Raw genomic sequence first — 26869 nt, forward strand, 5'->3', positions numbered from 1 at the left:
GTACAATTCCTTAAGTTAATACATTCACTTCTATTCCACTACATCTCGGATCCAAATCCAAACATACAGTACCCACTTCAGTCTTATATACATTTTGGCCATTTGAAAAGAGATTTTCAAGAGTCGTATACATTTGAAAACTTGAAATTCTGGAGTTTTACTTGTAACAGTCTAACAGAGTATTTCTATATTGCAGTATTGAAATACTGAAATTGAAATTGAGTACTTTTTCCACCACTGCTGTTTCCTAGCATTGTTTTTCTCCCTCTGCCCTCCAGGCCAGGTGACCATGCCAATAGCAGCAACAGTTCCGTCAGTGTGATGGACAGCCCGGCAGACCTGGTGCTCATGCCCAGCAGTCCCCTGTTGGCCCTGCTGGCCCCAGAGGCCTGTGTGGCCTTCTTCTTGCTTCTCCTGCTGGTCTGGTTCCTCAACCGCGAGTTTGAGGTCAGCTACCGCCTCCATTACCACGGCAACGTGGAGGCTGACCAGCACCGCATCAAAATCCAGAACATGAGGGACCAGGCCGACTGGCTGCTGCGCAACATCATCCCCATCCACGTGTCGGAGCAACTTAAAGTCACACAGAGCTACTCAAAAAATCACGACAACGTGGGCGTCATCTTTGCTAGCATCGTCAACTTCAGCGAGTTCTACGAGGAGAGCTATGAGGGCGGCAAGGAGTGCTATCGCGTCCTCAACGAGCTCATTGGAGACTTTGACGAGCAGCTGCGGAAGCCGGCCTTCTCTAACATCGAGAAGATAAAGACCATCGGTGCCACTTACATGGCAGCGGCCGGACTCAACGCACAGCAATGTGCCGACGCCGTGCACCCCCACGCCCATCTCCGGGCGCTGTTTGACTTTGCCCTGGAGATGATGCACGTGGTCGACGACTTCAACAAGAACATGCTCGGCTTCGGCTTCAAACTCCGCATCGGGTTCAACCACGGGCCCATAACGGCAGGCGTGATCGGCACAACCAAGCTCCTATATGACATCTGGGGCGATACGGTCAATATCGCCAGTCGGATGGACACCACGGGTGTGGAGTGTCGCGTCCAGGTCAGCGAGGAGAGTTACTGTGTGCTCAGCGGCATGGAATACGAATTTGACTTCCGCGGCACGGTCAACGTAAAGGGAAAGGGTCAGATGAAGACGTTCTTGTATCCCAAAAGCAGTGACAGTGGTCCCGTGCCTCAGTACCAGCTCTCTGTATCACCCGAGATCCGGGCGCAGGTGGATGGGAGCATCGGGCGCTCACCCACAGATGAAATTGCCAGCATGGTGCCTCATGCAACTACTATGACTGCCGCCGGCACTTCCAATGCTGCTGCACACAGCACTGGCACTGGCTCCTCTACCAGCCTGGGAGTAGGCATTGGCCTCCTAGCACATGAAAGAGAGGCGGCAGAGTCAGACGGCCGTGAAAGGCGTCTCTCTACACAGAATTGTCATGCCAGGCGCTCCTCGTCTCACGCTGGCCTGGCATCTCTTCCCGTTACCAATCTAAAGGTGCGTTCAGACATGGATGGTTAGAGCGACGCGATTACATACATACAAGGTCAATGCAAAGACGAGAAGTTGCGCGAGCGCCGCAAACGGGTGCGGCGCAACCTGGCGCAGGACAAACGGGGCGGCCCGAGGCGAATATTTAAATTCAACGCACCTTTAGAGGGCCAACTCCCTCTACAGATGTCAAACAGATGTAATTTATCCTTCCCCTCGGCCAAGTACACACCGAAACTCCACAGCAGAGTCACAGAAAGATGTTGAAAGTGGCAATAAGGAGTATAATTATGATGGTGACAATGGGGAACTAACCAAACTTTAAGCTTTTTAATCAGTACCTTCTGCCCTTTAAGCTCAGTCTCTTGTTCCTGCCTGTTGGCATCTACATAAGTTGGTGTGCAATTGGTTCTTCCACAGACTTACAGGGAAAACCTACCATGCTCTCATCAGCATCAGTCAGACAGTGGGTCATATTTGGCTGTAAGGCGATGATGTGATTGGATCGGCGAAGGATGCTGATTGGACCAAAGGAACCGTGTAAGTCAGGAACAACCATAGGAGGTGGGAGCATGTGACGGCAACCTCTGCCAATTCTCTCATTTGCTACAGATTCCATCGCCACGCATTAACCTACTTGATTATCAATAACACCTTTAATCGTGATTCTTTGAGATGTGTTTGGCATTTTGTACATTGTATGTCTTTTAAGTGCCTTTAGTATAGAATAATATGTAGACCAAGTAAAAAGGCATAAAGGGAATATCTGTGCAACAATCTAATTAAAAAACAAAACAACAAAAAACAATGCTTTGGTTAAACATTTAGGTCTGTTATATTTTACTGTGTTACTATTAGTACAGTGTTATTTCTGCCTTTATTACGGTAATTACTCAACAGCTTGACCTTATTAAAGGTTGAACTGGGGAGATCACAATGAAGAAAAGGGAAACAAGATGGTTTTACTATTTGTGTTTGTACAATCTGCGCAGGAACTCGGCATGAAATTCTGCAGATGATGTTTTCTTTTTTCTTTATGAAAAAACTTTTCTTGAAAGCCAGAGAACAGACAAATCAATTCCGTCTGAAGTTCGAGGAGGCCTGTGTGTTGTCCGTGGCTCCGTGCGTGTGTGTGTGTGTGTGTGTGTGTGTGTGTGTGTGTGTGTGTGTGTGTGTGTGTGTGTGTGTGTGTGTGTGTGTGTGTGTGTGTGTGTGTGTGTGAGAGAGAGAGAGAGAGAGAGAGAGAGAGAGTGTGTGATATTACTGCTGTTCATTTGACATGTATGACAATGAATTTTCTGGGGGGTAATTGAGAAGGATATTAAATCATTCTTGCTGATCTGGCAACTTTATCTCTGACTTTGGTTTGAACACTTGTATTACCTACCACTGTCGGGACGTATCACTGCCTAAGCTAGACTTAGCTAGCATGCTCTCTCAGCAACAGCACAGCATTAAAGATGAGGCTAACTGAATAGCATCAGATGCTATAGTGCAAGGTTTTTGCCATATTCCTGATGATGCTCGTGTGGGAACTCTAAGTGATATTTATTTTACTGAGCAATATTTGAGTGGCTCTTATTGGGCACCACTATGTGTAGAGCATCTTTAGCTGTGACAGTAGATTAATTAGGGCAAGCAGCTATCTAGATGATTTAATACACAAAAGTCTATAACAGATACATAGGAGCTCTTGGCATACTGTATTTTTATGAGAACACAAAGCATAACTGTCAATTGAATGACCCCACTGATAATAATATTAATTCAAAGAAGGTTAATGAATGCAATGCAAGCCAAATGCAACAGATATATTTGTAGTGGCATGAAACTTAGAATGGCACTGTGATGGAAATACAATGCACCAAGGTGTTTGTGTGTCTCTCTGTACTAGCCTACAGTACACCTGCCAGAATTTGTTTCAGAGCTGTTTAGATTCATTTTTTGCAACTTTATTCAACCTGGTAGATACTGTCATGTCATATTAAAGCTACAATCCATTAGTTATATTTATGTTGTCTCCCTCTCCCGATGGAGAGAGATAAATGCAGTGCTGTCCAGACTACAATAAAGATGGTGGCGCAACTAGGGCCCTGCTAATTTCAGCCAATCAGGGGAGATGACCTGTTCTTCAGATTCAATTTATAGTGTTCCAGATCCAATTTTATTCAAATTAAACTTAATACTGTATGAATTATCTTTCCTGATCGGAAAATGCATGCATTTTCTGTTTATTAATGAGCTGGAGAGATGGGGACCCCCCTATAGTGCATCGCAGTCCCTCCCCCTGCGAGGGCACCGGAAGATAATTTCCCATTCATTTTTCCATAGATTTTTAAAAATGTATTTATTTAAAGACCTTTAAGCCTCGGACAAAGCCAACAGCCGATATGACAAATCATGACAATAAACACATTTCTTTGGGCCGACCAAATAATCAGAAGAAAAAAAAGGCACGGTAGGTACAACACTTTTGTTGAGTTTTTCTTTTAATTATTTGTTCGGCCCCAAAAAAAGTGTTTAGTCGTGATTTGTCACCTCGGCTTTAAATAATTACTTTTTGAAACGTCTATGGAAAAATGAATAGGAAATTCTCTTCTGGTGCCCTTGTCGTTCTGAAAGATGCTCTATAACTAACTAAACAAACTATAACAAGGCTTGCTATCAGAATATAGAGATATTTTACACTAATCTTTTCAAGAGCTATCACTTTAACCTACTCTAACACATACATTGGTTAAAATAATGTTTTATTTGTTAAAAAAGTCCTGGATTGTAGCTTTAATTATTTACTGACTCAGTCCACCAGTTATGTGGTGTCTAGACTCTAGAGAACTTTCTCTCACGTGCTCTCTCTCTCTCTCTCTCTCTCTCTCTCGGACTCTCTCTCGCACACGCACACGCACGCACATGCACATACACACACAGCAAAATGGGTTGTGTGCTCAGAAGCTAGAGAAAAGGTGTTCATTTGCACATTTGTTGGCTGTCCGATTCATTTTGGTTACTAGTTGTGCTTTTGCTACAATCGAGTTTAGTTTGTTCCTTAATTGTTTTCATAAGTGATTCTACTACACGTGTAGAATAATGTTTACTTTCTCCTGAATTATGATCAATTTACTGAATCCAGACAGCGTTTCTTTTTTTTCTTTTTTTATCCCACGATTTTGTAACCCATTTTTCACCCCTGTGTCAATTATCTAATGTGATCCTGGGCTCTACACACCCTCCGCAAACCTAGTCCCCAAACAGCGTTTCTATAAATGTGAGCTGTGCCTTTCCTCAATACATGCCATTCAAAGCAATCATTCCAAACTTGTTATTGATTAATTGGCATTTGATGTGATAATGCTTAGATATGTTTTTTAAGGGCAATAATTAATGTAATAATTTTATAAAGCATGAGTTTAAAAGGGACAAGTATACTTTGCACTTATGAGCACACAACCCAAGTTCTTCAATGAAAGAAATATAATACTGTATATTATAATATATAATAATCAGTTGATAAACTGTTGTTATTATCAAGTGAAAAGTGCTTAGTAGAGGTCACGACACTTGAATGCCAGGAAAAGTGTATAACCTTTTTTTTAATCTCATGGACTTTAATAATGTCTTTCAAATAATATCTTTTTTATTAACTCCAAGAAACCAATGTATTAGCCTATTTATTGTTTATTTTTGTCTTGGGAAAGTCAAGTGAGCTCAAGGACGACAGGGTAGATAATAAGACCACATCTTGCCACTTGAGTATCACTGTATCACACTGCCTTCAGTGCAAACAGTGAAAGTATGTGGAAAGTATGTGATTTTAAGATGTAGGTGATTTTATGAACCACGACTATGGCACATTAGAAATATTTTGATGCCAAAGAATGTCATCACAGTCATTCAGGCTTTTTTTTGTGTGTGTGGATATTTTTGCCTTATCCTGAGGATTTGTTGCTTCTGTTGACAATGGGCCATTTTTATATTCACTATGATGAACATTTGCACAAAGCCTTCACTTTTATGTACATAATTCATGCCTTTCTATTGTATAGTGTCTGAGTATGTTCTGTTATTTATACATGTGCATGCTATGCTTGATTATTAGCTCCTTAGTGGAGGAGGAGAGAGTTAGAACAGTGTTGGAATAATACCTGTGCCTGCATGCGTAAAGAGTGTTTGTGAAACAGTGTGATGGTGTGTTGGAAGGGAAGCATAAATCTAAGCAGGGATGTGAACTGGATTAGGACATTTGAGTCCATTTTACCAAATCCGTTTGAGAAAAATATGATCAATCATATCAAATCAAATAATATCAGGACAGATAATACTTCAGTCACACCAAGAGTATTTTATTCCCACTTGATATGTTTAATTAAAGGTGCAATCCATAACTTTAATGTCCTACCTGAGATTCAAACTCGGGCCCCCTGGACAGGTCTTCAAAATGCTAGAGCTTTCGTGCAATACCAGTAGTGCTACAGCCGGATATATGCATTTCCCAGTAGAAGATTATGGTGACCAACTGCAACCTGTGTGTGTTAGTTATAATTATGGTATTGGTCAAAACAACGTTTTATTAGCACAACAAGTTATGGTTTGCAGCTTTAACAGGCCTCATTAAAATGGGAACTACTAATCTGTGTTTGTAGGCAGTATAAGTATTTTTCAGTAACCTGCAGTACTATAGCCAAGTTCTGATTAATTGTTCTCTATGGGATTTCCTTTTGTATATAGCACGCTGAGGCATGCAAATGAAGTTTAACAATGGAATAAAGAGAGGTTTTGGGGGAAACTTTGTCCAGTTGAGTTTTGTAGCCAATATTTTTGATTGATTGTAATTTTTACAATTCACAGCATGTAGAATGGGTACATTTCAAACGAAAGCACAAGTCAATACAAAAACTGCCACATGAAACCAGGAAAAGCACTAAGACTTGTTTACATCTGGTTCTCCATTTTCAATTCAATTCAATACATTTGACATTTAAATGTACAATACTACCATCCCAAATATTGTTTTCATCCCATTACACATTTGTGGAAACACTGTTCTCAACATGGGGTCTGGAAGTCCTTGGGGGCATATTCCAGGGCCCATACTAAATAAATAGTTGGGAAGTTATAGGCTATTACCAAGGATTTTTGTAGATGTAGGCTACTAGTAGATTATATGTATGTATATGGCTTTTTATTCTAATGTGTAGGGTTCTTCCACCCCTAGAGGCTACCTCACGTACGTGCACATGACGCATGGTGGGACACGGGTTTGCGTAAGGGCGTGATGGCAGAGCCCCTCCCCCCTACAGTCTAGCTGGAAAGAAAAAAAAAACTTTTTTTTTGTATCGGAGGAATCAACAGCCGCCATCTTGACGCGGCTCCGAATCGGGATTTCAGCGGAGCATTTATTTTTTTTAAACCCATCCGAGCCGAGCCAGACCGGACTTGAACCCCCTTTTCGCACGGAGAATCCCAGTATTTGTTCTCCCGAAGAGAATCGCCGCAAACATGTGAGGATTAAAGCCGCTTTTGTCGTCTCGAAAGCCCCTCGTATGTTTGATTTCCCCTTCGGAGAGCGCCGCTTGTCGCCGTATCTCCGCTCCGACCCGATGTATTCGCCGGCAGACAGCGTCCAGAGAATCAACTCGGTGCATAGAAAATATTTGTGGAATTATCTTCTTTTTATTAAAACCAAAAGGAGAATTTAGGGCTGCTGATTTTGGCTGCGAAAAAAATGATTCCATATACACGTGAAACTAACGGCATACGGCGAGAAGGACGCGTCTACGCTTCGCATGATATTATTTGATTATTTTTATTTATTTTTCTCAAGCTGAAATTATTTTTTTGGACGCAATTATTACGGATAATTATGTGGGTGTTGGGTGTTGGATTATCATGGGGTGACTGTCGAAGCGTGGTGGCGCTGTTGCCCTCCTTTTGAGACGTGTTTCTAGGCTGGCCGTGGAGCCGAAGAATTTCAGCGGAACCAGTTTACTACTACCCCTTTACGATACATAAAATAAAATCAAGGACTTGCCCGTATTTCACGGATCCCTTTAAATTTCCCATCCACCACCCACTAAGCACCGACAGGAGGATGGCTGACAATCTGCTGGATGTGGGACCCCCCATTGCGAAGAGACCCAAGCTCAATTCACCTGCTCTCTCAGCATCGGATGGTCCAGGTGAGGAGAACCACACGGCTGCTTTATTGTATGGTTCACAGGTGCAATGTTGCTGGCCTGGTTGAACGATGCTGTATGTTTTAATAAGAGATCATAGTAGATTCTGTGCGGAACATGTCAGTGTGCAGGACACCCAGTCGCTGAACCTCAGGCTACTGTCAGTCAGATCCAACACTCTTTTTGGAGTTGACTGTGTAGACTTTCAAGTGTTGGGTCATTTGCTCGTCATCTTCAGCCCTGAAATAATATATAAAAAAGGTAAACTATTAAACACTTATATGACCCCGTCATAGGCCAGTCGATCCATGTTTCTGGTGCACTTATCAGGTGTTTAGAGTTAGACAAACCATACGTTGTCACGCAATCGCATAGTCAGTCTTCCTATGGCTCAGTCTTCTGATGCAGATATGTTTTCTTAATCCAGCGAGGTCCGGTTAAGCAACGTTACTGACAAATTCAAGTTTCTCTGCCCACAATCCAACATGCAACTCCCTGAATATCACAAACTAGCCCCAGGCTGTACATCTCACCCACTCAGACCTGCAGAACAACTTTTCCAAGAAGCACAGCAGCAGCAAGTATGGTAGTACACAAGTACAGTAAAGTAGTCCCTCAATTCTGTAGTCACTGACTGCAGAATTGAGGGGAAAATGATTTGTGCTCTGTATTCTTTTTTATGACTAAACATGGTGTGTGCTGCCAAACCTGTCACATCTACAGTTCTGAGTTATTCCATCCATGTAATATGAATCTGTTCTTGCTTCATTCAAAATCGTAATTTACTTAAAGTATTAATTTCTTGTATTTTCTAAGCTCATTTCATTCGTCTGAATCTCACATAACAAGCGATGGGATATTAAAGAAGCTTTGAGTCCAGAGCTAGGGCTTTAACAATCATCATCAGCTGCCATTTGTTGTGACCTCGCTGGGAGGGTGAGGAAGAGGAATCTATATAGCTGGGGAAGCCCTCTGCTCTGCTGTCAGCTGCAGCATGGTGTGTGTGTGTGTGTGTGTGTGTGTGTGTGTGTGTGTGTGTGTGTGTGTGTGTGTGTGTGTGTGTTTATGGGACGGGTGGGTGAGTATCAAGGTTATAATAGTTTTGGTTTTTTCATTATAGTTTAGTTTTAGTTAGTTTTGACATATTTTTTTCGAATTCAGTTAGTTTTAGTTAGTTTTTAGAGCGGGTTTGCTAGTTTTAGTTTAGTTTTTATTTTGTGAAAATGCTTAGTTTTAGTTTAGTTTTAGTTTAGTTTTAGTTTTTGCTGCCTTACGGTGCTGAAAAGTGCCGTAAAAACGGCTCGGGAAATAAGGAAAAGTACCGAATTAATTTAAAAGGTTTATATTCTAAATGTCCGTAAGGCATATAAATATTGTTAAAAAAACGATAACGAATGCCATTTTGTCTATCATTTCAGTTCGTTTTAGTTAGTTTTGTGAACACACAATACAGTTTTAGTTTAGTTATCGTTTTTTAATTTATTTTAGTTTCAGTTTAGTTTCAGTTAACTAAAATGTTTTTTTAATTCTAGTTTTCGTTTTTTCGTTAGTTATAGTTAACTATAATAACCTTGGTGAGTATGTGTTACACCCAGACGGCTTCCAGTGAAAGGAGTGTCCAGCGGTGGCATGTCAAAATTGTCAACAACCGAGAATGACAGGACAGGGTCTAGGGCCAGGCCAGAGTTGAGTTTTAATAGCTAGGTCAATAGGGCCACACTCAGTGACACGCTGGTTGCTGTCAATTTAAGACAGTTTTTCCAATTAAATGAATACTATAAGCATTTCCTGCATCTCTGTATCACCTATTCTTTTATTTATTTAGAGTAGCCAATTATTTGTTACCACCCTTTTCTCCACAATGTAGTCGTGATGCCAACTCAATCCTCCCCAGACACGCATTTCTGTGTTGTCACTGCTGTTGTATCCTACTGACTCACCTTCCAGTAAGGAGCTCCCACCGGGAGGACCCAATGCCATCGTCTTCCTCCTCCCACACAACACTCCCTGCTGACAGGTGCTGCCTCAGCCTGTAAGAGTATGTGCAGCAGTGACCAATATCACCCCCGTCCCCCGCCCACCTCCCCTCCCCCAAACACGGTTTTGTGTTCGCTGTTCGCTCTATGGTGGATTTGAACCCACAACCTCCTTGGTGGTGCGGGGACTTTACCACACTGCCACCAGAGTGTATCAACTATATGCTGAGCTGTTGGTATGAGTATGACATGGTAATACTAATGTTACTACTGGAGCCAACTACAACTAATATAATAAATAAAATAACACCTGTGTGAAGTGAGGGGCGCTCTTATCATCACACATACAAATCACATCTGTGTGAAGTAAGGGGCACTCTTGTCATCACACATACATCTCATTCCGGCCAATCACAATTTGCGTCCTCACTTTGTCTTCAATGTTTGTGTTTACACAGTCACAAACACTCAAAAATGGCCATTCATTTTCAATGGCATTTTATGTTTGTGCTAGGACAATGTTTGTGTTTACTGTTTACACTGGACATAGGAGGGGTTAGCACCCCTCAGAAATGGCAGTAAATACAGACCAAACTCAGCACCCACTGTGACTGGCACATGATGTCACGGGTGGGAATGCTAAAAATGGGGGTGGGCCTGCTTAAAGCAAACATTAAAAGTCCATAGACTTGCCACATGATGTCACGGGGGCATTCTGATTTATTTTTTTGGGGGGGCATGAATAAGACAAATTCCCCCTCCAACGTCTTTCAACCTGGTTATTGTAGCGATTTATTTTTCAAAAAATCACAGCCGTGTGAAGTGACTAAGCAGGGGTTGACACTAAGGTCTCAGTCGGGCAAGTGCAGGTCATGTTCTTCATGTAAATTTTGCATTACTAGTGTTCATTTGAACTTATTTTTACTTTCTACTTGCATGCTTGAAACGTTTCCTTTCCCAGTTGAAAACTATGTTTTTGTTTAAGTCACAGGAATCGGCTACAGTAAACAATCAAGTTATGAAAATACTAGCATTTTATTTTAACAATAAGAACATTAGTTCATAGTTTTTCTTCCATTCGGAGGACAACCCTCATTACTGGAGGTGCCACTTTCACACAGCCCATGGGCTTACTATCTGCGTGAGATGAGTGTTGAATGACTGGCAACCATTAACACCCGAGCGGCATAAACAGAGTTCTCCGTCCTATAAAATAGTAACACCCAGTGCTCAGGCCGGAGATTAATAAAAGGACGGAGATTTATTGATATCAAAACTGATCACAATGCTCCACAGGCTGAGTGTCTGTTGCGCAACATTCAATATCATTCCAGTTGGGACGTCATCGACAATGTTCCCCCCCATTTTAGTGGATGAGACCGAAGATCTTAAAACGTGAATAACTCTTTTTTTTAATTTTTGAATATTTTTTTTTATTTTCAATTTTCACAAAATACACAGAACTACGTGAATAACTCTTGATCTAAATCATTCCGTCCAATTCTAAGCAAAGATTATGTTTTTGATGGCCCGTCGCGCTAGAATTAATCATACCTCCCGTTGTTGTCAATCGCCTCGGGAGTGTTTTGATACATCAAGCTACTTCAGCTACATCCTGGATAGATCCTGGTACGTCGCTAAATGTGCTCCGTTGCTGTAAATCTGAAAACACAATAAATTAATAAGCCAACCATTGATGGTATTGTTGACACTTGGCAGGCAGGCAATGTATATTTATTTTAGTTTTGTGCTCGTTCTGCGAGATTTACTTTGTGGTACAACGGTGTCGTGTGGCAAACAAACGATCCACAAGCTCACGGTGCATCGTATCCCAAGCGTTGTGAAGCATGCCACATTCAGGGTGCAACACCGCCGTACAACGCAGCATCGCTGCATAGTGTTGCTCAGGCCGAGCCAAGTCAAGACATATTAACTTTTTTGGCGACTCGCGAGGCGGGTTGGGGCGGGTTATGTCGTTGTCATGATGCCATGTTTAGATTGTTTACCGATTGACTGAACTGAACATACTGGTCATACTCGTCACATTTTCTCTCTGTGACTGTCCGTAGTATTTTCTCATGGCAGATTTAGCTGGGAGCTACTTCACACGTGCTACAGACTAGTGTGTGTGATGGTGGCGGGAGGGGGGGGGGGCTTGGGAGAGAGGCAGGGAGAGAGATAGAAAGCAGGGGAAGATGTGGAGGCGGAGCACAATGACAGATATGTCTCGTGTTGTGTTTATAGGGAACTAAGGCGGTTGTATCCCCACTCAAAATGCACACTTGCCCGATCAGGCAACCCGGTAGCAACCTTCACCTGCCCGACCATTTTTTTTACTTGCCCCGGGTAATCGGGCATCCGTTAGTGTCAAGCCCTGACTAAGTGAGGGGCACTCTTATCATCATACATCATCATACATCTCATTCCGGATTTCCGGCCAATCACAAGTTGCGTCCTCACATTTGTCTTCAATGTTTGTGTTTACACAAACACTCAATTGTCAATTCATTGTCAATGACAATTTATGTTTGTGTAGGACAAAGTTTGTGAACACACACCAAAAGCTGGATATAAGAGGGGCTAGCGCCCATCAAAAATAGTAAATTAACCCATTAAAATTGGGAAAGCATCTGTCATTTTAGATTTTAGTGTTGGTGTTGGCAGTTGGCTATTAAAAATAGCAGATATACAAACTCATCACGTCTAGTGCCGTGATGCGAGCTTGTAAATCTGCTGGGGGTCCCTGTCACAAAACATTTTCAGATGGTGGTCCGTGGTCAAATGTATATCAATTTGAGGTTTCTTCAATTGGCACGAAAATGTTTTAAGAACTACTGATTTAGAAGGCATTTGTAGAATCTGCCTCAGGTCTTAATGGCAGTTCTACAAGCTCACGATGTGCTGTGAGGTTGCAGATCGGCTACTTTGACAGGGCAGACTGCAGAACACATAATCATCACCACCACCTGTCCCCTGTACAGACCACCTTCAGGGGACCCCCCCCCCCCGAGTGGGACCAGAGACAAGGGCGTGGACGACACTGAGTTGGACATTTGACGATGATACACGAATGAAGGAGGCCACTTTCACTATTTTTGTGTGACACACCTGGTTTGGAATAGGTAGTAATTAAAGTAGCCCTGTTTCTACAGATTGTTCCAAAACTCCAGGCCTGTGATAGATATCATATCATCAATTCCCCATGCATTTTTCCCATAGACATTTCAAAAAGTATTTATTTAAAGATCTGTAAGCCTCGAACAAAGCCAACTGGAATCGTGAGAAATCATGACAACAAAGTAACACAATATTATTACAATATTATTGACCGAGTATGAGTACTTTCTTTAAAGTACTCGCCGATACCGAGTACTGATACGAGCAGTTTTTATTTTTGTTGAGTAACTTAGTAAACTTATTTTACCCCCTTTTTTCTTAATTTAATTGTCATGCCTTGTACTTCTAATGATACTGTTTGATTGATTGATTGAAATCTTTATTAACAGTTTGTAGAATTTACAGTACATTTTAAGCACAAAGACTGTCAACTGTGAGTGGACGACCTAATTAAGCATTACACTTGTTTACAACAGGGTCCACATTGTTCAATTCATCAAAACATTTAAAGACATACAAACATTTAGAGACATACAAATAGACATTTCTCTGTAGGTAAAGAACAGAACAGGAATTCATTCAGATTTTACAGTAATGTTGAATTACCACAATAATAATAGCCTGAAATTATTTAGAAAAAAATCAAATTAATTTTTCTTATTAGCAATGAAACATTTTGTTCTATTCAAACACACTTCTATTATTATCATCGTTTGAAAGAAAAATGTTGATCTTGTATAGGTGCCTTTCTTTCATTATGCCCGAGGCAAAATAATTCACCTATGGTCCCTGACTCCCTGCACACATGCCAGTTTTCTTTACGGCAAAATAAACTTGCTGCGGCTTTTATATCTTTAAGGATTTTAAGGACGTTGTGCTTATAACTACAAGAAGATCTGTAGCCTATACAGTCATGGATTACTTTGTTGGAACTCGTCTGATGGAAATAACTTTTAATGACCTGCGGCTGCATCGAGACGAGTGGAGAGTCACGACGTAGGTTAATTATTGCTCATTTATTAATCTAATAATGCTGCCCTCTGAATATACACAGACACAAATCTACACTTCATGGAGTACTCTTTTTGGACCTGGTGGTCTGATATACCGGTAAATGAAATAAATACTTTTAATGTGCTCCTGCTACAAGTAGAAAGGACAACTATAAGTATATCAAAATGTTTTGGGCGCTTTGCTCATTTTGCTGCCGTATTGGGTCAGACTTGCTCCCGTTGCATTGAGAGTTCAGCCAGTGTCAATTGAATGTTGTAGTACTCGTCTCAAAGTATCGGGCCCGGTTCCGATACCGAGTAGTACGAGTACTTTAGGCTAGTATCGGCCGAGTACCCGATACCAGTATCGGAACATCTCTAAACCTACATTTAATTACAAAGAAGAAAAACAACAAAGTGTTGTGACCTGCCTTTTTTCTACTGCGACTGAACTGCGACGCTCTATAGTGCCTTTTATCTGAGGCCCAAACCACACCGCTGCAACTCCTTGCAACAAACCACACCAATGCAACTCCTTGCAACAAACCACACCAATGCAACTCCTCGCAACATGCCATTGGGAATAATGGTTGCAAGGAGTTGCATGTTGCAAGGAGTTGCATGTTGCAAGGAGTTGCATGGTGACCAGACCATGCGTCGTTATAAATTGAGCAGGTAGCAGCAAACCTACTCTCACAAAAGAATATATCAAGTTACAACTGTTAACATTGGTTTGCCTTGGTTTAGGAAGTAGTCATAATACAGTACACCTCTGGTTTGACTCATTAAGTACATTTCCTATTGGCAGAGCCCAGCCATTATTGGTACTATGACAGCGAAAACACACCTCCCTCCACTGTGACCATTCCACTGCATGCTGCGCGGCTGTTGCTTACAGCCACAGATTAGAATGCTGCCTGTCTTTGATGTTTATGTTAATGTGTGACAGGTTTTCTTTCTGGTACTTTAGTCTGGTGTCAGTGTGTTTTTGTGCCTCTGCCTAGAGGCCAGTGTCGGGCTTGTTTTCATTTGTATGCCTGACTGGGTGTCTTGGTGCCTGTGGTGAAATGGGCACCGTTATCCAGCCCCTCTGCCCAGTGCCCACCTACGGGGGGCACACCTGGAAGCCAACCAGGAAAGGAACCCCAACCAATCATCTCCAAAATTAAACCCCCTGCTCTTTTGTTTTCTTTCCCCGTTATTCACCAATCTTCAGTCCAGCGAGAGCAGCAGTCTCCTAAAACATGACATTTTTAATCTGAACCTCTTGTATCTGTCAGCAAAAGGTGAATAAAACACAGACCAGTTTTCCTCTAGGGCTGGCCTCGAACGCCCGAAGGTTCTAACATTCATTTGTTATATTTGCATTCAAAATATAGTATATCATTGCTGTCAGGCGGGATTCACCTAACTTTTATAAATCGACGCTATTAAACACCCTTTACGTCTGTGTGTTCATGTGTTGGTTAAGAAATGGTTGAACCAATGAAAAGTATTAAGGGATAAGACGCTAAGTTCTGACAAATCCTCCAAAACATTGGATCCTCAAACTGTCTCAAAAACCAACTAACTCCACCCCCTCTCCCCTGTGGCAGGCACACACAGAGAAGCATGGCTGCAGTGGAATATAAACAAACTAACGAGGCTGGGTTTTCCCCTGTCGTCTGTTAAAATTAAACTATGCAGTGTACCTGTTTATCAAACTTGGCACTGATGCAAAGGATATTCAGCCAGATTGCTGTTTAGCAATATTTGGTTGCTCTGATGAGACAAGGGCCCTTCCTTCCCACCAAAGACAGATCCTTATACCCAGGGGGCAAACCACCCTTTTTTTAGGAAACCTGCATTTGCCATGACCTCAAAGGTTGTCCACCAGAAATAGTATCTATGACCCCGTAGGATCACAACCTATATGGACAACCCGGTCAATTTTTTGCTGGAAGTCCAATATGGCCGCCGCAATATTGGCTCCTATTAGTTATAATGGGGGGTGAATAGGGCAAAATTTTAAACCAAAACCAAAATCCACGAAACTTCTCAGGTTGATCAATGATATAAATATGAACATATTTTGTATTGAAGGTTTCCATGAAATTCAATATGGCCGCCACAATATGGCCGCCACAATATTGGCACCCAGAAAATAGTTTGGCTCTAACTTCTGAACCAGATGAGCTAGAAACGCAAAATCAGTGTCTATTTCATGTTTTCTGACCATGAGAGACTCAATGGAATACCTATTTTTATTATTGGGTGTGTCTGGACCCTTATTGTGCATATTTACAAGATGGTGGCTACCCGAAATAGTGCTTTACCATGATTTCTACCATGATTGTTGACTGTTTTGAATATCGTCACCTTATTAAACTAATTGCCTAAGTCATTTTTTGCCAAATTGCTTTTTTGGCCTAACTCACCACCTGGTGATGCTGGCCACCTCTGGTAAAATCACCCGAGCCCTAATGTAAAAGGCCTTCCTGTTACACCCTATTAAAACAATGGCCTATGTCAAGAGGGAGACTTGGGCCATATTATTTTGCCTAAGTCATAATAAAATGTGACTTAGGCCATTTTAACACACCTTTCAAAATGGGAGTGAATGGGACTGAATGGGAGGTACTGTTACTATGGGACTGATAGAATGGGAGTGAATGGGACTGAATGGGAGTGAAAGGGAGGTACTGTTACTATGGGACTGATACTATGGGAGTGCATGGGAAGTATTGTTACTATGGGACTGATACTATGGGAGTGAATGGGAGTGAATGGGAGTGAAAGGGAGGTACTGTTACTATGGGTAACAGTACCCGGCCAGGAGACAACCCACAGAGCCTAGTCCCTCCATGTGCCAGAAGTGTACCTCCCAGCCTTGGCAGAGTAGTTCTGGAGTAGTTCCAAGAGATTGTGTGCCCCTGGTTTTTCCCTAGTGGGACTGATTGAGGGTAGCTACTGGGACGTAAGTCGGGACTTGATCACTCCCGGCTGGGTCGCCTAAGTGATGGGTATGATGTTGAGAGATCCGAAACACCGTTGACCTCAGGATACATCACTGAGGATACGTCCCAGGTGCATCCATGCGATGTTTTTTAGTTATAGTTCTTCTATTTATATAGTGACTCATAGGAATAGACTATGTGACAACCAGGTATAGTCTGGTGACACCGGAGAGACGGGTGACAGCCGGAATGTAGACGGCACCCGGTGAGCAGTATGGGTTAGTGCCCCAGCCTGTGTCCTCTGTGAGGATGAAGTCCAACAACCCTCTGTGAGGCCTTTGGGAGGGCCATGCAAGCAGCAAGCGGAACCGCAGCACCATGACCCTGCGGAACCATTGCCCAATGCCCACCACTCCTGAATAAACTGTCTGGTGCTGGGACTCTGATGCAACGCACAGGTCCTCGCTCTACTCCTGGTGAGAGCAGGAGTGGACCTGGTGAGACGTAGGAGGGGCCCGACCAGGAGACAACCCACAGAGCCTAGTCCCTCCATGTGCCAGAAGTGCACCTCCCAGCCCTGGCAGAGTAGTTCTGGAGTAGTTCCAACGGATTGTGTGCCGCTGGTTTTTCCCTAGTGGGACTGATTGAGGGTATAGCTACTGGGACGTAAGTCGGGACTTGATCAACCCCGGCTGGGTCGCCTGAGTGAGGGGTATGATGTTGAGAGACCCGGAACCCCGTTGACCTCAGGATACATCACTGAGGATATGTCCCAGGTGCATCCATGCATCCATGAATGGGAGGGAATGTAACTGAATGGGAGGTACTGTTACTATGGGACTAACACGATGGGAGTGAATGGGACTGAATGGGAGTGAATGGGGTGTACTGTTATTATGTGACTGAATGGGAGTGAATAAAAGTGAATGGGAGTGAATGGGACTGAATCGGAGTGAATGGGAGGTACTGTTACTATGGGACTGTCACTCCCATTCACTCCCATTCAGAGTGAAAGGGAGTGAATGGTAGGTACTGTTACTATGGGACTGTCACTCCCATTCACTCCCATTCAGAGTGAATGGGACTGAATGGGACTGAATGGGAGTGAGGGAGTGAATGGGAGGTACTGTTACTATGGGACTGTCACTCCCATTCAGTCCCATTCAATCCCATAGTATCAGTCCCATAGTAAAGTAATCTCTAAGATACATTGTTTTGGTCTCTGATTTTATCTGAAATCATTCCTACAACTCTACATAGGATCTGAGGGGAAATGACAATATGCAATGTCAAATATATATGTCCCTTCTGTGTCATAAATCTTAGCCAATGGATTAATATTGCTTGTGTTTGCTAAAACAGTCAACAATCATGGTAGAAATCATGGTAAAGCACTATTTCGGGTAGCCACCATCTTGTAAATATGCACAATAAGGGTCCAGACACACCCAATAATGAAAATGGGTATTCCATTGAGTCTCTCATGGTCAGAAAACATGAAATAGACACCGAGTTTGCGTTTCTAGCTCATCTGGTTCAGAAGTTAGAGCCAAACCTATTTTCTGGGTGCCAATATTGTGGCGGCCATATTGTGGCGGCCATATTGAAATTCATGGAAACTTTCAATACAAAGAATGTTCATATTTATATCATTGATCAACCTGAGAAGTTTCGTGGATTTTGGTTTTGGTTTAAAATTTTGCCCTATTCACCCCCCATTATAACTAATAGGGGCCAATATTGCGGCGGCCATATTGGACTTCCAGCAAAAAATTTACCGGGTTGTCCATATAGGTTGTGATCCTACGGGGTCATAGATACTATTTCTGGTGGACAACCTTTGAGGTCATGGCAAATGCAGGTCAACCCCCTTTGCCCCCTGGGTATTAACCGATTTTGGGCGGGAACCCCTTGTGGTGTTTTAAGCATTGTGTTATGCTTTAGCTGTTGAAAAATAAGCACTGAGTGCCGCGCTATGAGCTTGTAGGTCTGCTATTTTTGAAAAATCGTGAAAATGTGCCTAAAAACAGAGTGAACATTTTAACTCAAATCGTTGCTTCTGAGGGGTGTGCCTGGAACAACATATTTTCAGATGTGGGTCAGCTGCCAATTACATATAATTTTTGGGATCCTTGACATGAAATATTGAGCACCTCTGGCTCTGACATAGGCATTTCAGAAAACTTTAGAAGACATTTTTTTAATTTCGACGTCGGGCCTAAATTGGTTAAGTGCAAAAAAATGTATCCTGATAAACTGGATGTGGCCAACTTCTCCATGTTTCAAGAGATGGCTCAACGAGATGCTCTCCATTGCTAAGCTGGAACAAATTCGTCATGACGGACAAAATACACAAGCTAAGTTCCAAAAAATGTGAATGCCATTCCTTGCTGTACTGACAATAGTTGAGTACATGTTCTGTATATGTGGCTGCTATGGTACAAGCATGCATCTTTCACTATTGGACTCATAACACTCCCTGCTGTCTGATGGCCATCGAGCCCAACCATATGTCCCCTTGTTTTTGTTTTTTGTGTTTATTGTACAGTTTGTAGTGTTAAGCTTACTTGTCTTGTACTGTTGTGGTGTTTCTTGTAATTGACAAAAATCTAAATAAAGTATGTGAAAAAACATAGCGCTGATGTTATGAAAACAATTAAATCTATTTCTAAAATCTATGTATTACTTTCTGAGGAGAGCAATGTGACATAAAATGACAAATGTTCATATAGCATTTCTCTTGCTAGTTCTACTGAAACTGCAACTTTCTTCACGAACCCCTCTTTGCAGAAGTTATTGTAATTAAAGTCCTGCTTATTATCGTAGGCCTATATAATAGGGATGTGTAAATGTGTCCAAAATGAAAATCGATTTGTATAATTCAATATTAACGATTAATCGATTAATCGTTTTGGGGGGGGGGGGGGTTGTTTTTCCTTTTTTTTTTTTTTTTTTTTTTAACTTTTTTTAATTTTTTTTTTTTTTTAATGAACCCTACAAATAAAAAAAATCTTCCCCCCAAGGGGTACCTAAGTCAAAAAAGTTTGGGAGCCCCTGATGTAGTTGATTAACAATAATTGTAACTCTTGAGAGTTAATAAGGGTCCATTTGGTTACTAACTCCATCTTTTAAATGGGACCACTGGTGGTCCCTGGACCACTGTTGATCCAATTGATCACCATAGCAACCCCAGCCTAGGCCTGATTAGGTAAATTCCCAACACCTGCTAAATCCTCCAAACCTGTATATTGATTGGAATCAATCTCCACTCACACTCCTCTCATGCAGCTACACAGACACATCCCAGGCACACTTTGGTAGGCCTATAGCCCTGTCCTGTTTGGATGACAATATTGCCTTTCCAACAGATTTTCATTAAAAAATAAAAAAAAACGAAAAAAAAAATAAAAAAATAAAAAACGATTATCGATTATTAATTTTCATAATCGATTTCGGGTCCTATCAACGATAATCGATTAATCGATTAATCGGACCCATCCCTACTATATAAGCAGTGTCATGAAGCATCAGCAAAAAAAAAAAAAAAAAAAAAACGATTATCGATTATTAATTTTCATAATAGATTTCGGGTCCTATCAACGATAATCGATAAATCGATTAATCGGACCCATCCCTACTATATAAGCAGTGTCATGAAGCATCAGGGCATTCTTTCATGTGTTGTGATGCATTGTGAGCTTCAGCTGTTCTCATCACAGACTGATAATGGCGGAGAAACTCCACTTGAACTGGATTTTGGTAAAGTGGTGATAATATAATGACACATGCAAGTATCTGAAAATATATAAAGTCACAATACCAACTTTGAGGAGCCAGTATTGCTTTGTTAAAAACACAAGGTTTTCTTCATTTTCTGAAATGAGAGAGGAAAAAAGAGCCCCAGAGCAGAGATATCCTGAAGTAGTTGGCAGATTCATTCAAAGTTCATAAGTAAAATAATTGAATGTCATACTATTGAGCCTGGACCGCAAGGTCATAATATTCATAATAATATGGACTCCTGTCAGCTCTGATTTGTCTACAGAGGCAGTCAAATGTTTGTTTACCTTTAATGGTGTCACTCAAATGATGTCACTCACCCATAAACCAAATCAATTAATTTATTAAGGTAATTATAAAACACAAGTTAAAAGGTTTGTGCCATTCAGGGCAGCGCTATCTCCCTCCTCTCCCAGATGGCTTATCCTCGTCTACGTTTCTCTTTTAACCCATACTGCTATTTTTTTAAAGGCAATCCAGCCCCAGCCTTACAAGTGCTGCGCGCCACTAATTTCACACATCTTGAAGTCATCACAGTTCCTCTTATAAAGCCTGTATTAAAAGCTTTATACAAGTCCTGCCAATGGAGTCCAAACAAACAGACCATAGCCGGACCTCCTCTGTGTATAACTATGGCATTATGTGCTGTAATTGTTTTTGTGAAGCATACCAGACTGGTGAGGAGAAGGAAGGTACAGCCATGTTGTCAGTCACAAGCATTTGTTATATTCTGATTCTGAAATGTCCAAAGTAAACGTATGTTTCACCCTTTGGGACAATATCTTAGCCCCATTTCTGGAACTTTGAACTTGGCATCCGTATTTTGGGCATGCCATTGGCGAAAAGTAAAAAAATAATGGGGGAAAATGTCTAATAGTGGTAATTTGGCAAAGGAGCTTGTCATCATAAATAATGTGTGAGGCCTGTCAGTATTTGACACTTATTTTGCCGGGGGATTTTTCAGAATAAAGGACAGAAATGAGGACAGAACATTGCCGTTCTGATCAAACCATGGACAGCGACGTAGATTCAGAGAGAATAGACAGTTTTGTCGGGCCATAAACAAGGAAGTGAACGGCAACGCGCACACCCTGTCAAACCATGGATTACAGCGATCCCGCTTTACATCATTAAAAGGACGTCTCCACGTGTCCTTAGCACCCCACGGTTTTTATTGAGAGGACGTGTGGACACGTACTGTATTTAGCACAAAAGCTGTTAAAACAAGTGAAATGGTCATGTCCACCCTGAATGAGAATCAACCTGGGGACTACCACCCTGACTGAGAATTAACCTGGGGACCATTGTTGTGGTGTGGGGGAAAGAAATTAACCTTCCATATTAAACTCATGTTGCTGTTCATTGTAACTTATTCTATGAGTAAGCAGACACTTGCAATTGATTATGGGCACATTTCCTTATAATGGTGACTCAACCAGGCAATCCGTTATGGTTTCACTTGAGATTCTACCTCCCTTTTCTGTGGAAGTTCTTGACATCCGACTTCCCAGTAACTGACAACATCGACGCGTCATCATTTGTCACCAGATAATTTACTGCATTGTTTCTCAACTTTCTCTAACCCTAACCCAATACAATAAATTCAAATACGAATCTTCACTTTCCTACATTACTAAATGCATGGTCAGGGACCACATGCAACACCTTCACGGACCACCAGTGGTCCACGGACCATTGTGGTCGTTTGACTAAGTGACATCATCTTACTACCAGTGGTGCCTCACATGGTGTATTTGTGAAGACCTGCCTCTGTCTTGTACATCTGCAGCCTTGCGCTGGCTGAAAACGGCCAACCCCTGACGTAGCCTTACAAGCATATGCCAGTGTTGTGGTGGTGTGCTGGCTGGCAGGCACACTTACACATCTCCCTGCATGTTTAGTTCTGCACTTTAAATCTAATCTGTCCCATTAGCACCACCACGCTTGCTTTACTAACTCCTCAAACCACCCCCCCCCCCCCCTCCTCCAATGGGCTGACAGCTGCCGGGCATGGCCACACGGTACTACTAGGAAGGCACCCACACCCATTTGTTAGAAGAGAGAGATCAACGGAGGAGGATCTCCTGCGAGTGGATTGGGGGCCGTGGGGGGTTCGTCTTATCATTATCGTCTTATCTTATCAGTCTTATCATAGCCTGGTCAATGCCAAACTGTGCACACACACTCCCTGGATGTCAATGACAAACCTCTGCCCCAAATCTCCCACAGCGGCCTGAACCAGCACCACCACGAGGAAGACAATTGCAAAACATTTCTTTACATTACTCGTACACATTTTATCCATACGTCATGCAAATCGGTATACACCATCTCCAAAGCAATGTCATCAACACGGACGGACCTGTTCGCTTCCCCATTAGCTAGATTGCCTTCCTCCAAAGTTGGACTGGTCCGTTTTGAATGCCACTTAAAAAACCAATCAGCCTCATGGTGGCGCTATAACAGGCCAATTTATGTTCTTACTTATAAATGCACGATCTGTGTAGAACTTTGTAGGTGCATTCCCTAGAGCCCAAGGAAAAACCTTTGCCCTACATTTTTCAAATCTGCCCGTTATAGCGCCACCATGAGGCCGATTTGGGCAAAACACATTTCTGTAGATTACTCGTACTGTCGTACACTTATACTGTTATACACAGGGCTGCACACAACTTTTTTGGTCTAGTACTCAGAGGAGCACCTGGAGGAGTTTCTTGGTGCTCCTAAAATGCGGCGACCCGTCTCGCCGGATGGATAAAAGAGGGATGAATAACTTATAGCAAAACAATATTTATTGGATGAGTGGGGAGTCAATGGAGGGTATTGCAACTCTAGATTTAGCCCTAGAATGGCTCTTGTTGTAGATTCATCCCATTATTTAAAAAATCTAAATTTGCAAAAATCTAGGTCCATGTGTGGTCCAGCCCTATGGAATGCATATTATAATAAAAATAACTTAACACTTCCTAAGGATAATATGAGCATCAAAGCAATATTTAGATTTTTTATTATTTTGTATTTAAATAACCGATCTACTAGCTCACAACGTGTTGCTCACATACTAGCTCACAACGTGTTGCAACACGTTGTGAGCTTGCAGATCAGCTATTTTTTTAACATGCGACACATCGTACGGCGAAGCATACATCAGGCTTCCCTAGTTCCCTTTTGTTTTTAGCTGAGGCGACGTACGTAGTCAGACACACATGGCTCCTCGGTGCAAAAATAAACAGTGTACACTACCCGACTTTACGATAATAAGGGACAGTATGTCGAGACACGGTGTTCATGTTGGGCAGCAGCAGTGCCAGTCCGCAATGCTTTAAACTCTTCCCACTCCACTATGTCGGAACTAAAACCTTAGTACCATAGAGTATACTCTAAGCTTAGTACCCGTAAAAAGTCGGTGGCCGGTGCCTAGGCTGTGAGAGACGCTAATATGGTTTCTGCCTCGGATTCGGGTTCTGAGACGGCATCGCACACGAGCAACCATGCTGCTCCAGCAGCCGGAAAACAAACGCAAGCACAGCGGCAAATGGGAAGAGTGCAAAGCATCCACAGCATGCCCTTTTACACCGGGGACTACAGTAGTTTGCTATCTGAAACGGAGAAGACGAAACTATTCGTGTCAGGTTTTCCTGTCAACCGCCCTCCGGCTCCTCCCAGGCTCCCAGCAGAAAGCAGCATGGAATCCTCCCCCTTTTGAGTAAGGACGCGCTGTGATTGGCCAGTAGCCACTTTGAGTGGCAGTCGGTGGGAAATGCTCTCGCCACAGAATTTACTAGTATTCTGGCCATAATAATCATTCTAGGCGGCCCCGGCTGTTGGTACGCAGAAGCGCTTCCCGGCGCTTGATTGACAGCGCATTTTGAATTTTGACGACGCATGCGCGGTGGCGCACCACATATGTGCAGCCCTGCTTATACATCACTCAAATCGGTATACACTATCTCCATAGTCATCAGTCATGTGATCAACACGGATCTGTCCGCTTTCTCATACTCCATCCAGATTGATGTTTTCATGTTTGTTTGCTACTACATGGCTTACTTCGAACCGATGTTTTCAGATACAATTTTAGTGTGCTGATACAGTTTAAAATGAGTAATACACTGTCTGGAATTGATGTCAACTTGAATGAAATTAAAAACAGAGTAGTTCTGTAATCAAAATCAGCTGTGTTTTGGAGGAACGTACAGCTGTAAGAATCAAACGGGTGAATGAAATCAAGATTAATTTATATTCATGAGGGTAGAGTCATCATGCAGCACGTTTTATTTCAAAGGAAGTAATTAAATTGGCTTTTTATGGACTTTGGATATAAAAATTTCACACAAATGGAAATGTTCCCATTGTTTTGGCATCTATTGTTAGGTATGCCCATTATGATGTGAATAAACGGCACACCAGTCCTTGTGAGGTGCCAGCCAACGGGAAACCAATAAAGAAAAATATCTATAGCTGCACACTCGTAGCTGACCATGCCAAAAGTAAGATGCCCATATGCTCTAAAAGTGTTTTTTCATTTCACTAAGTCTTTGGTAGAATAACCAAGGTCAGGGGTTTTAAAGTAGCCTTTGCTAGAAACCCAGTGCACAGTCCCTTTGGATTTTAGACAAAGCTCAATATATTTGTTTTTTAGTCATAACACGTACACACATACTAGGGCTGCACGATTAATCACATTTTAAATTTTAAAGTTAATTTTAAACGTTTTTCACTTTAACTAGGGTATTTACGGTAAATCTCTCTCACACTCGCCTGCAGGCTACCGTAGTTACTTCCTCCTCCTGCCGCGCAGAGAGAAAAGAAAGAAAGTAGAGTTAACATGTCTGTGACGGGGAGCGATAGGAATTAGGAACAAGGATTTTGTTGCTGGAAAAAGAGGGAAGAAGAGTGGTGCAAACCCAGAGCACTCACTCCGAGCGAGACCTATGCATGTGCACGGCCAGGGACACGCATAATGACAATGCCAGGTCGACAGCCACTTGCTCAACCAGCGTTTACAGTACACCCTGCTTGCTTTCATGATATGCGTCCACAGAACAACAGAAGCTTATCAATACCGTGTCCCGACTCCCGATCTACTGTCCCTGTTTATTTTGCATCGAGGAGCCATCTGTGTCTAACTCTGTCTGTGCAGCCTACGTCGCCTTGGCTAAAAAGTAAAAACAAAGTGACAAAGTGACTTGGGGCCGATTCATACTCCTATTTTACCGCTGTTTTGGTGCTGTAGTGCCGAAATGATTTCGGCTCTTCAGAAATTTTCAGTAGCACCGAAGAGCCGACTTTAGGACGGTACCCTCCCCCCCCCCCGCCCCCCCCGAACCTCAAATGACGTCACATTGTAGGCTCTACAGCGCCGAACCGACTTTTATTCGTCTCTAAAATAGGAGTATGCATCGGCGCTTATGCTTCGCCGTATGACGTGTTGCAACTTGCATGCTAAAAACAGCGGATTTGCAAGCTCACAACATGTCACCTCCGCAACACGTGAGCTTGTAGATCGGCTATTTCCAGCACACGGAAATATGGAGGATGAGACGTTCAGAAACTTTTGCCTTCACAATAAAAGCATCAGCTAGCTGTCACAATTTGAAAAGATGGCCCATATGACAAGACGGAATGAAAATGGAAAAGTTTATTATTACAGATTCGGCGGCATTTCACATTGCAAGAGGGTGCAGGACGAGTGGGCACCTAAACATTAAATTGGCTATTTGTTCCAAAAGTAAAATTTAAAATTTAAAATGAATTAATTTGGATAATGTTAATGGACATATTGTAAACATTTATCTTTCTTTGTTTAAAAGGATCCCTGGCAAGACAAATATGCCTTAAAACACTACTTGCCTAAAATAAACTAACAAAAAATAAAAACACTAACTTTCATAAATAGAGAATATTTCACTCACTTCTGTCGCAAGTTGATGTCATATGTCCATGTGTGGTCCAGCCCCAGGGAATGTATGGAATGCACGTGCCAATAAAGTATTTAAATATTGCTTTGATGCTCATATTATCCTTATAAAGTATTAAGTTGTTTTTATTAGCATATGCATTCCATAGGGTTGGACCACACATGGACATATCATCAACCTGATAGGAGCAGTCCCTATTGAGTGAAAGATTCTCTATTTTTGAATGAAATAAAAATATTGACAGTGTAATGTTTCAAGGCATATTTGTCTTATTAGACAGTAGATCGTGCAATTGCGGATAAAAGCGTTTTTTTTGTTGCATGATTGTTCGTTAGGGTCAGTTATTGAATTTTAGCCTAGGAGCCCTTGTCAAATATTTATTTTAAATATCAAATTGCAAGACTATCATTATCAATGAAATATTTGAAAATCTGCCTAGTATTTTTCAGACTATATACGTCATAA

At 42.1% G+C, this 26869-nt stretch overlaps 2 protein-coding genes across 5 annotated transcripts in view; both read left to right on the forward strand.

Annotated features, from left to right (window-relative positions):
- The window catches only part of adcy9 (adenylate cyclase 9), a 68277-nt gene extending 64398 nt beyond the window's left edge, over window positions 1-3879 (forward strand). Inside the window, exon 10 of the mRNA XM_083780835.1 lies at window positions 279-3879. Within this exon, the coding sequence (XP_083636961.1) occupies window positions 279-1539 (1261 nt within the window). The 3' untranslated portion in view covers window positions 1540-3879. The remainder of the gene's footprint in view (window positions 1-278) is intronic.
- A 2976-nt stretch (window positions 3880-6855) lies between these two features.
- The window catches only part of crebbpb (CREB binding lysine acetyltransferase b), a 70419-nt gene continuing 50405 nt past the window's right edge, over window positions 6856-26869 (forward strand). For all 4 annotated transcript variants that reach the window (XM_083780224.1, XM_083780226.1, XM_083780227.1 and 1 more), the window contains exon 1: window positions 6856-7685. In XM_083780224.1, the coding sequence (XP_083636350.1) occupies window positions 7598-7685 (88 nt within the window). In that variant the 5' untranslated portion in view covers window positions 6856-7597. The remainder of the gene's footprint in view (window positions 7686-26869) is intronic.

Source organism: Protomyctophum parallelum (assembly GCF_964188405.1).
Source record: "Protomyctophum parallelum genome assembly, chromosome: 13".
NCBI classification, from domain to species: Eukaryota; Metazoa; Chordata; class Actinopteri; order Myctophiformes; family Myctophidae; genus Protomyctophum; species Protomyctophum parallelum.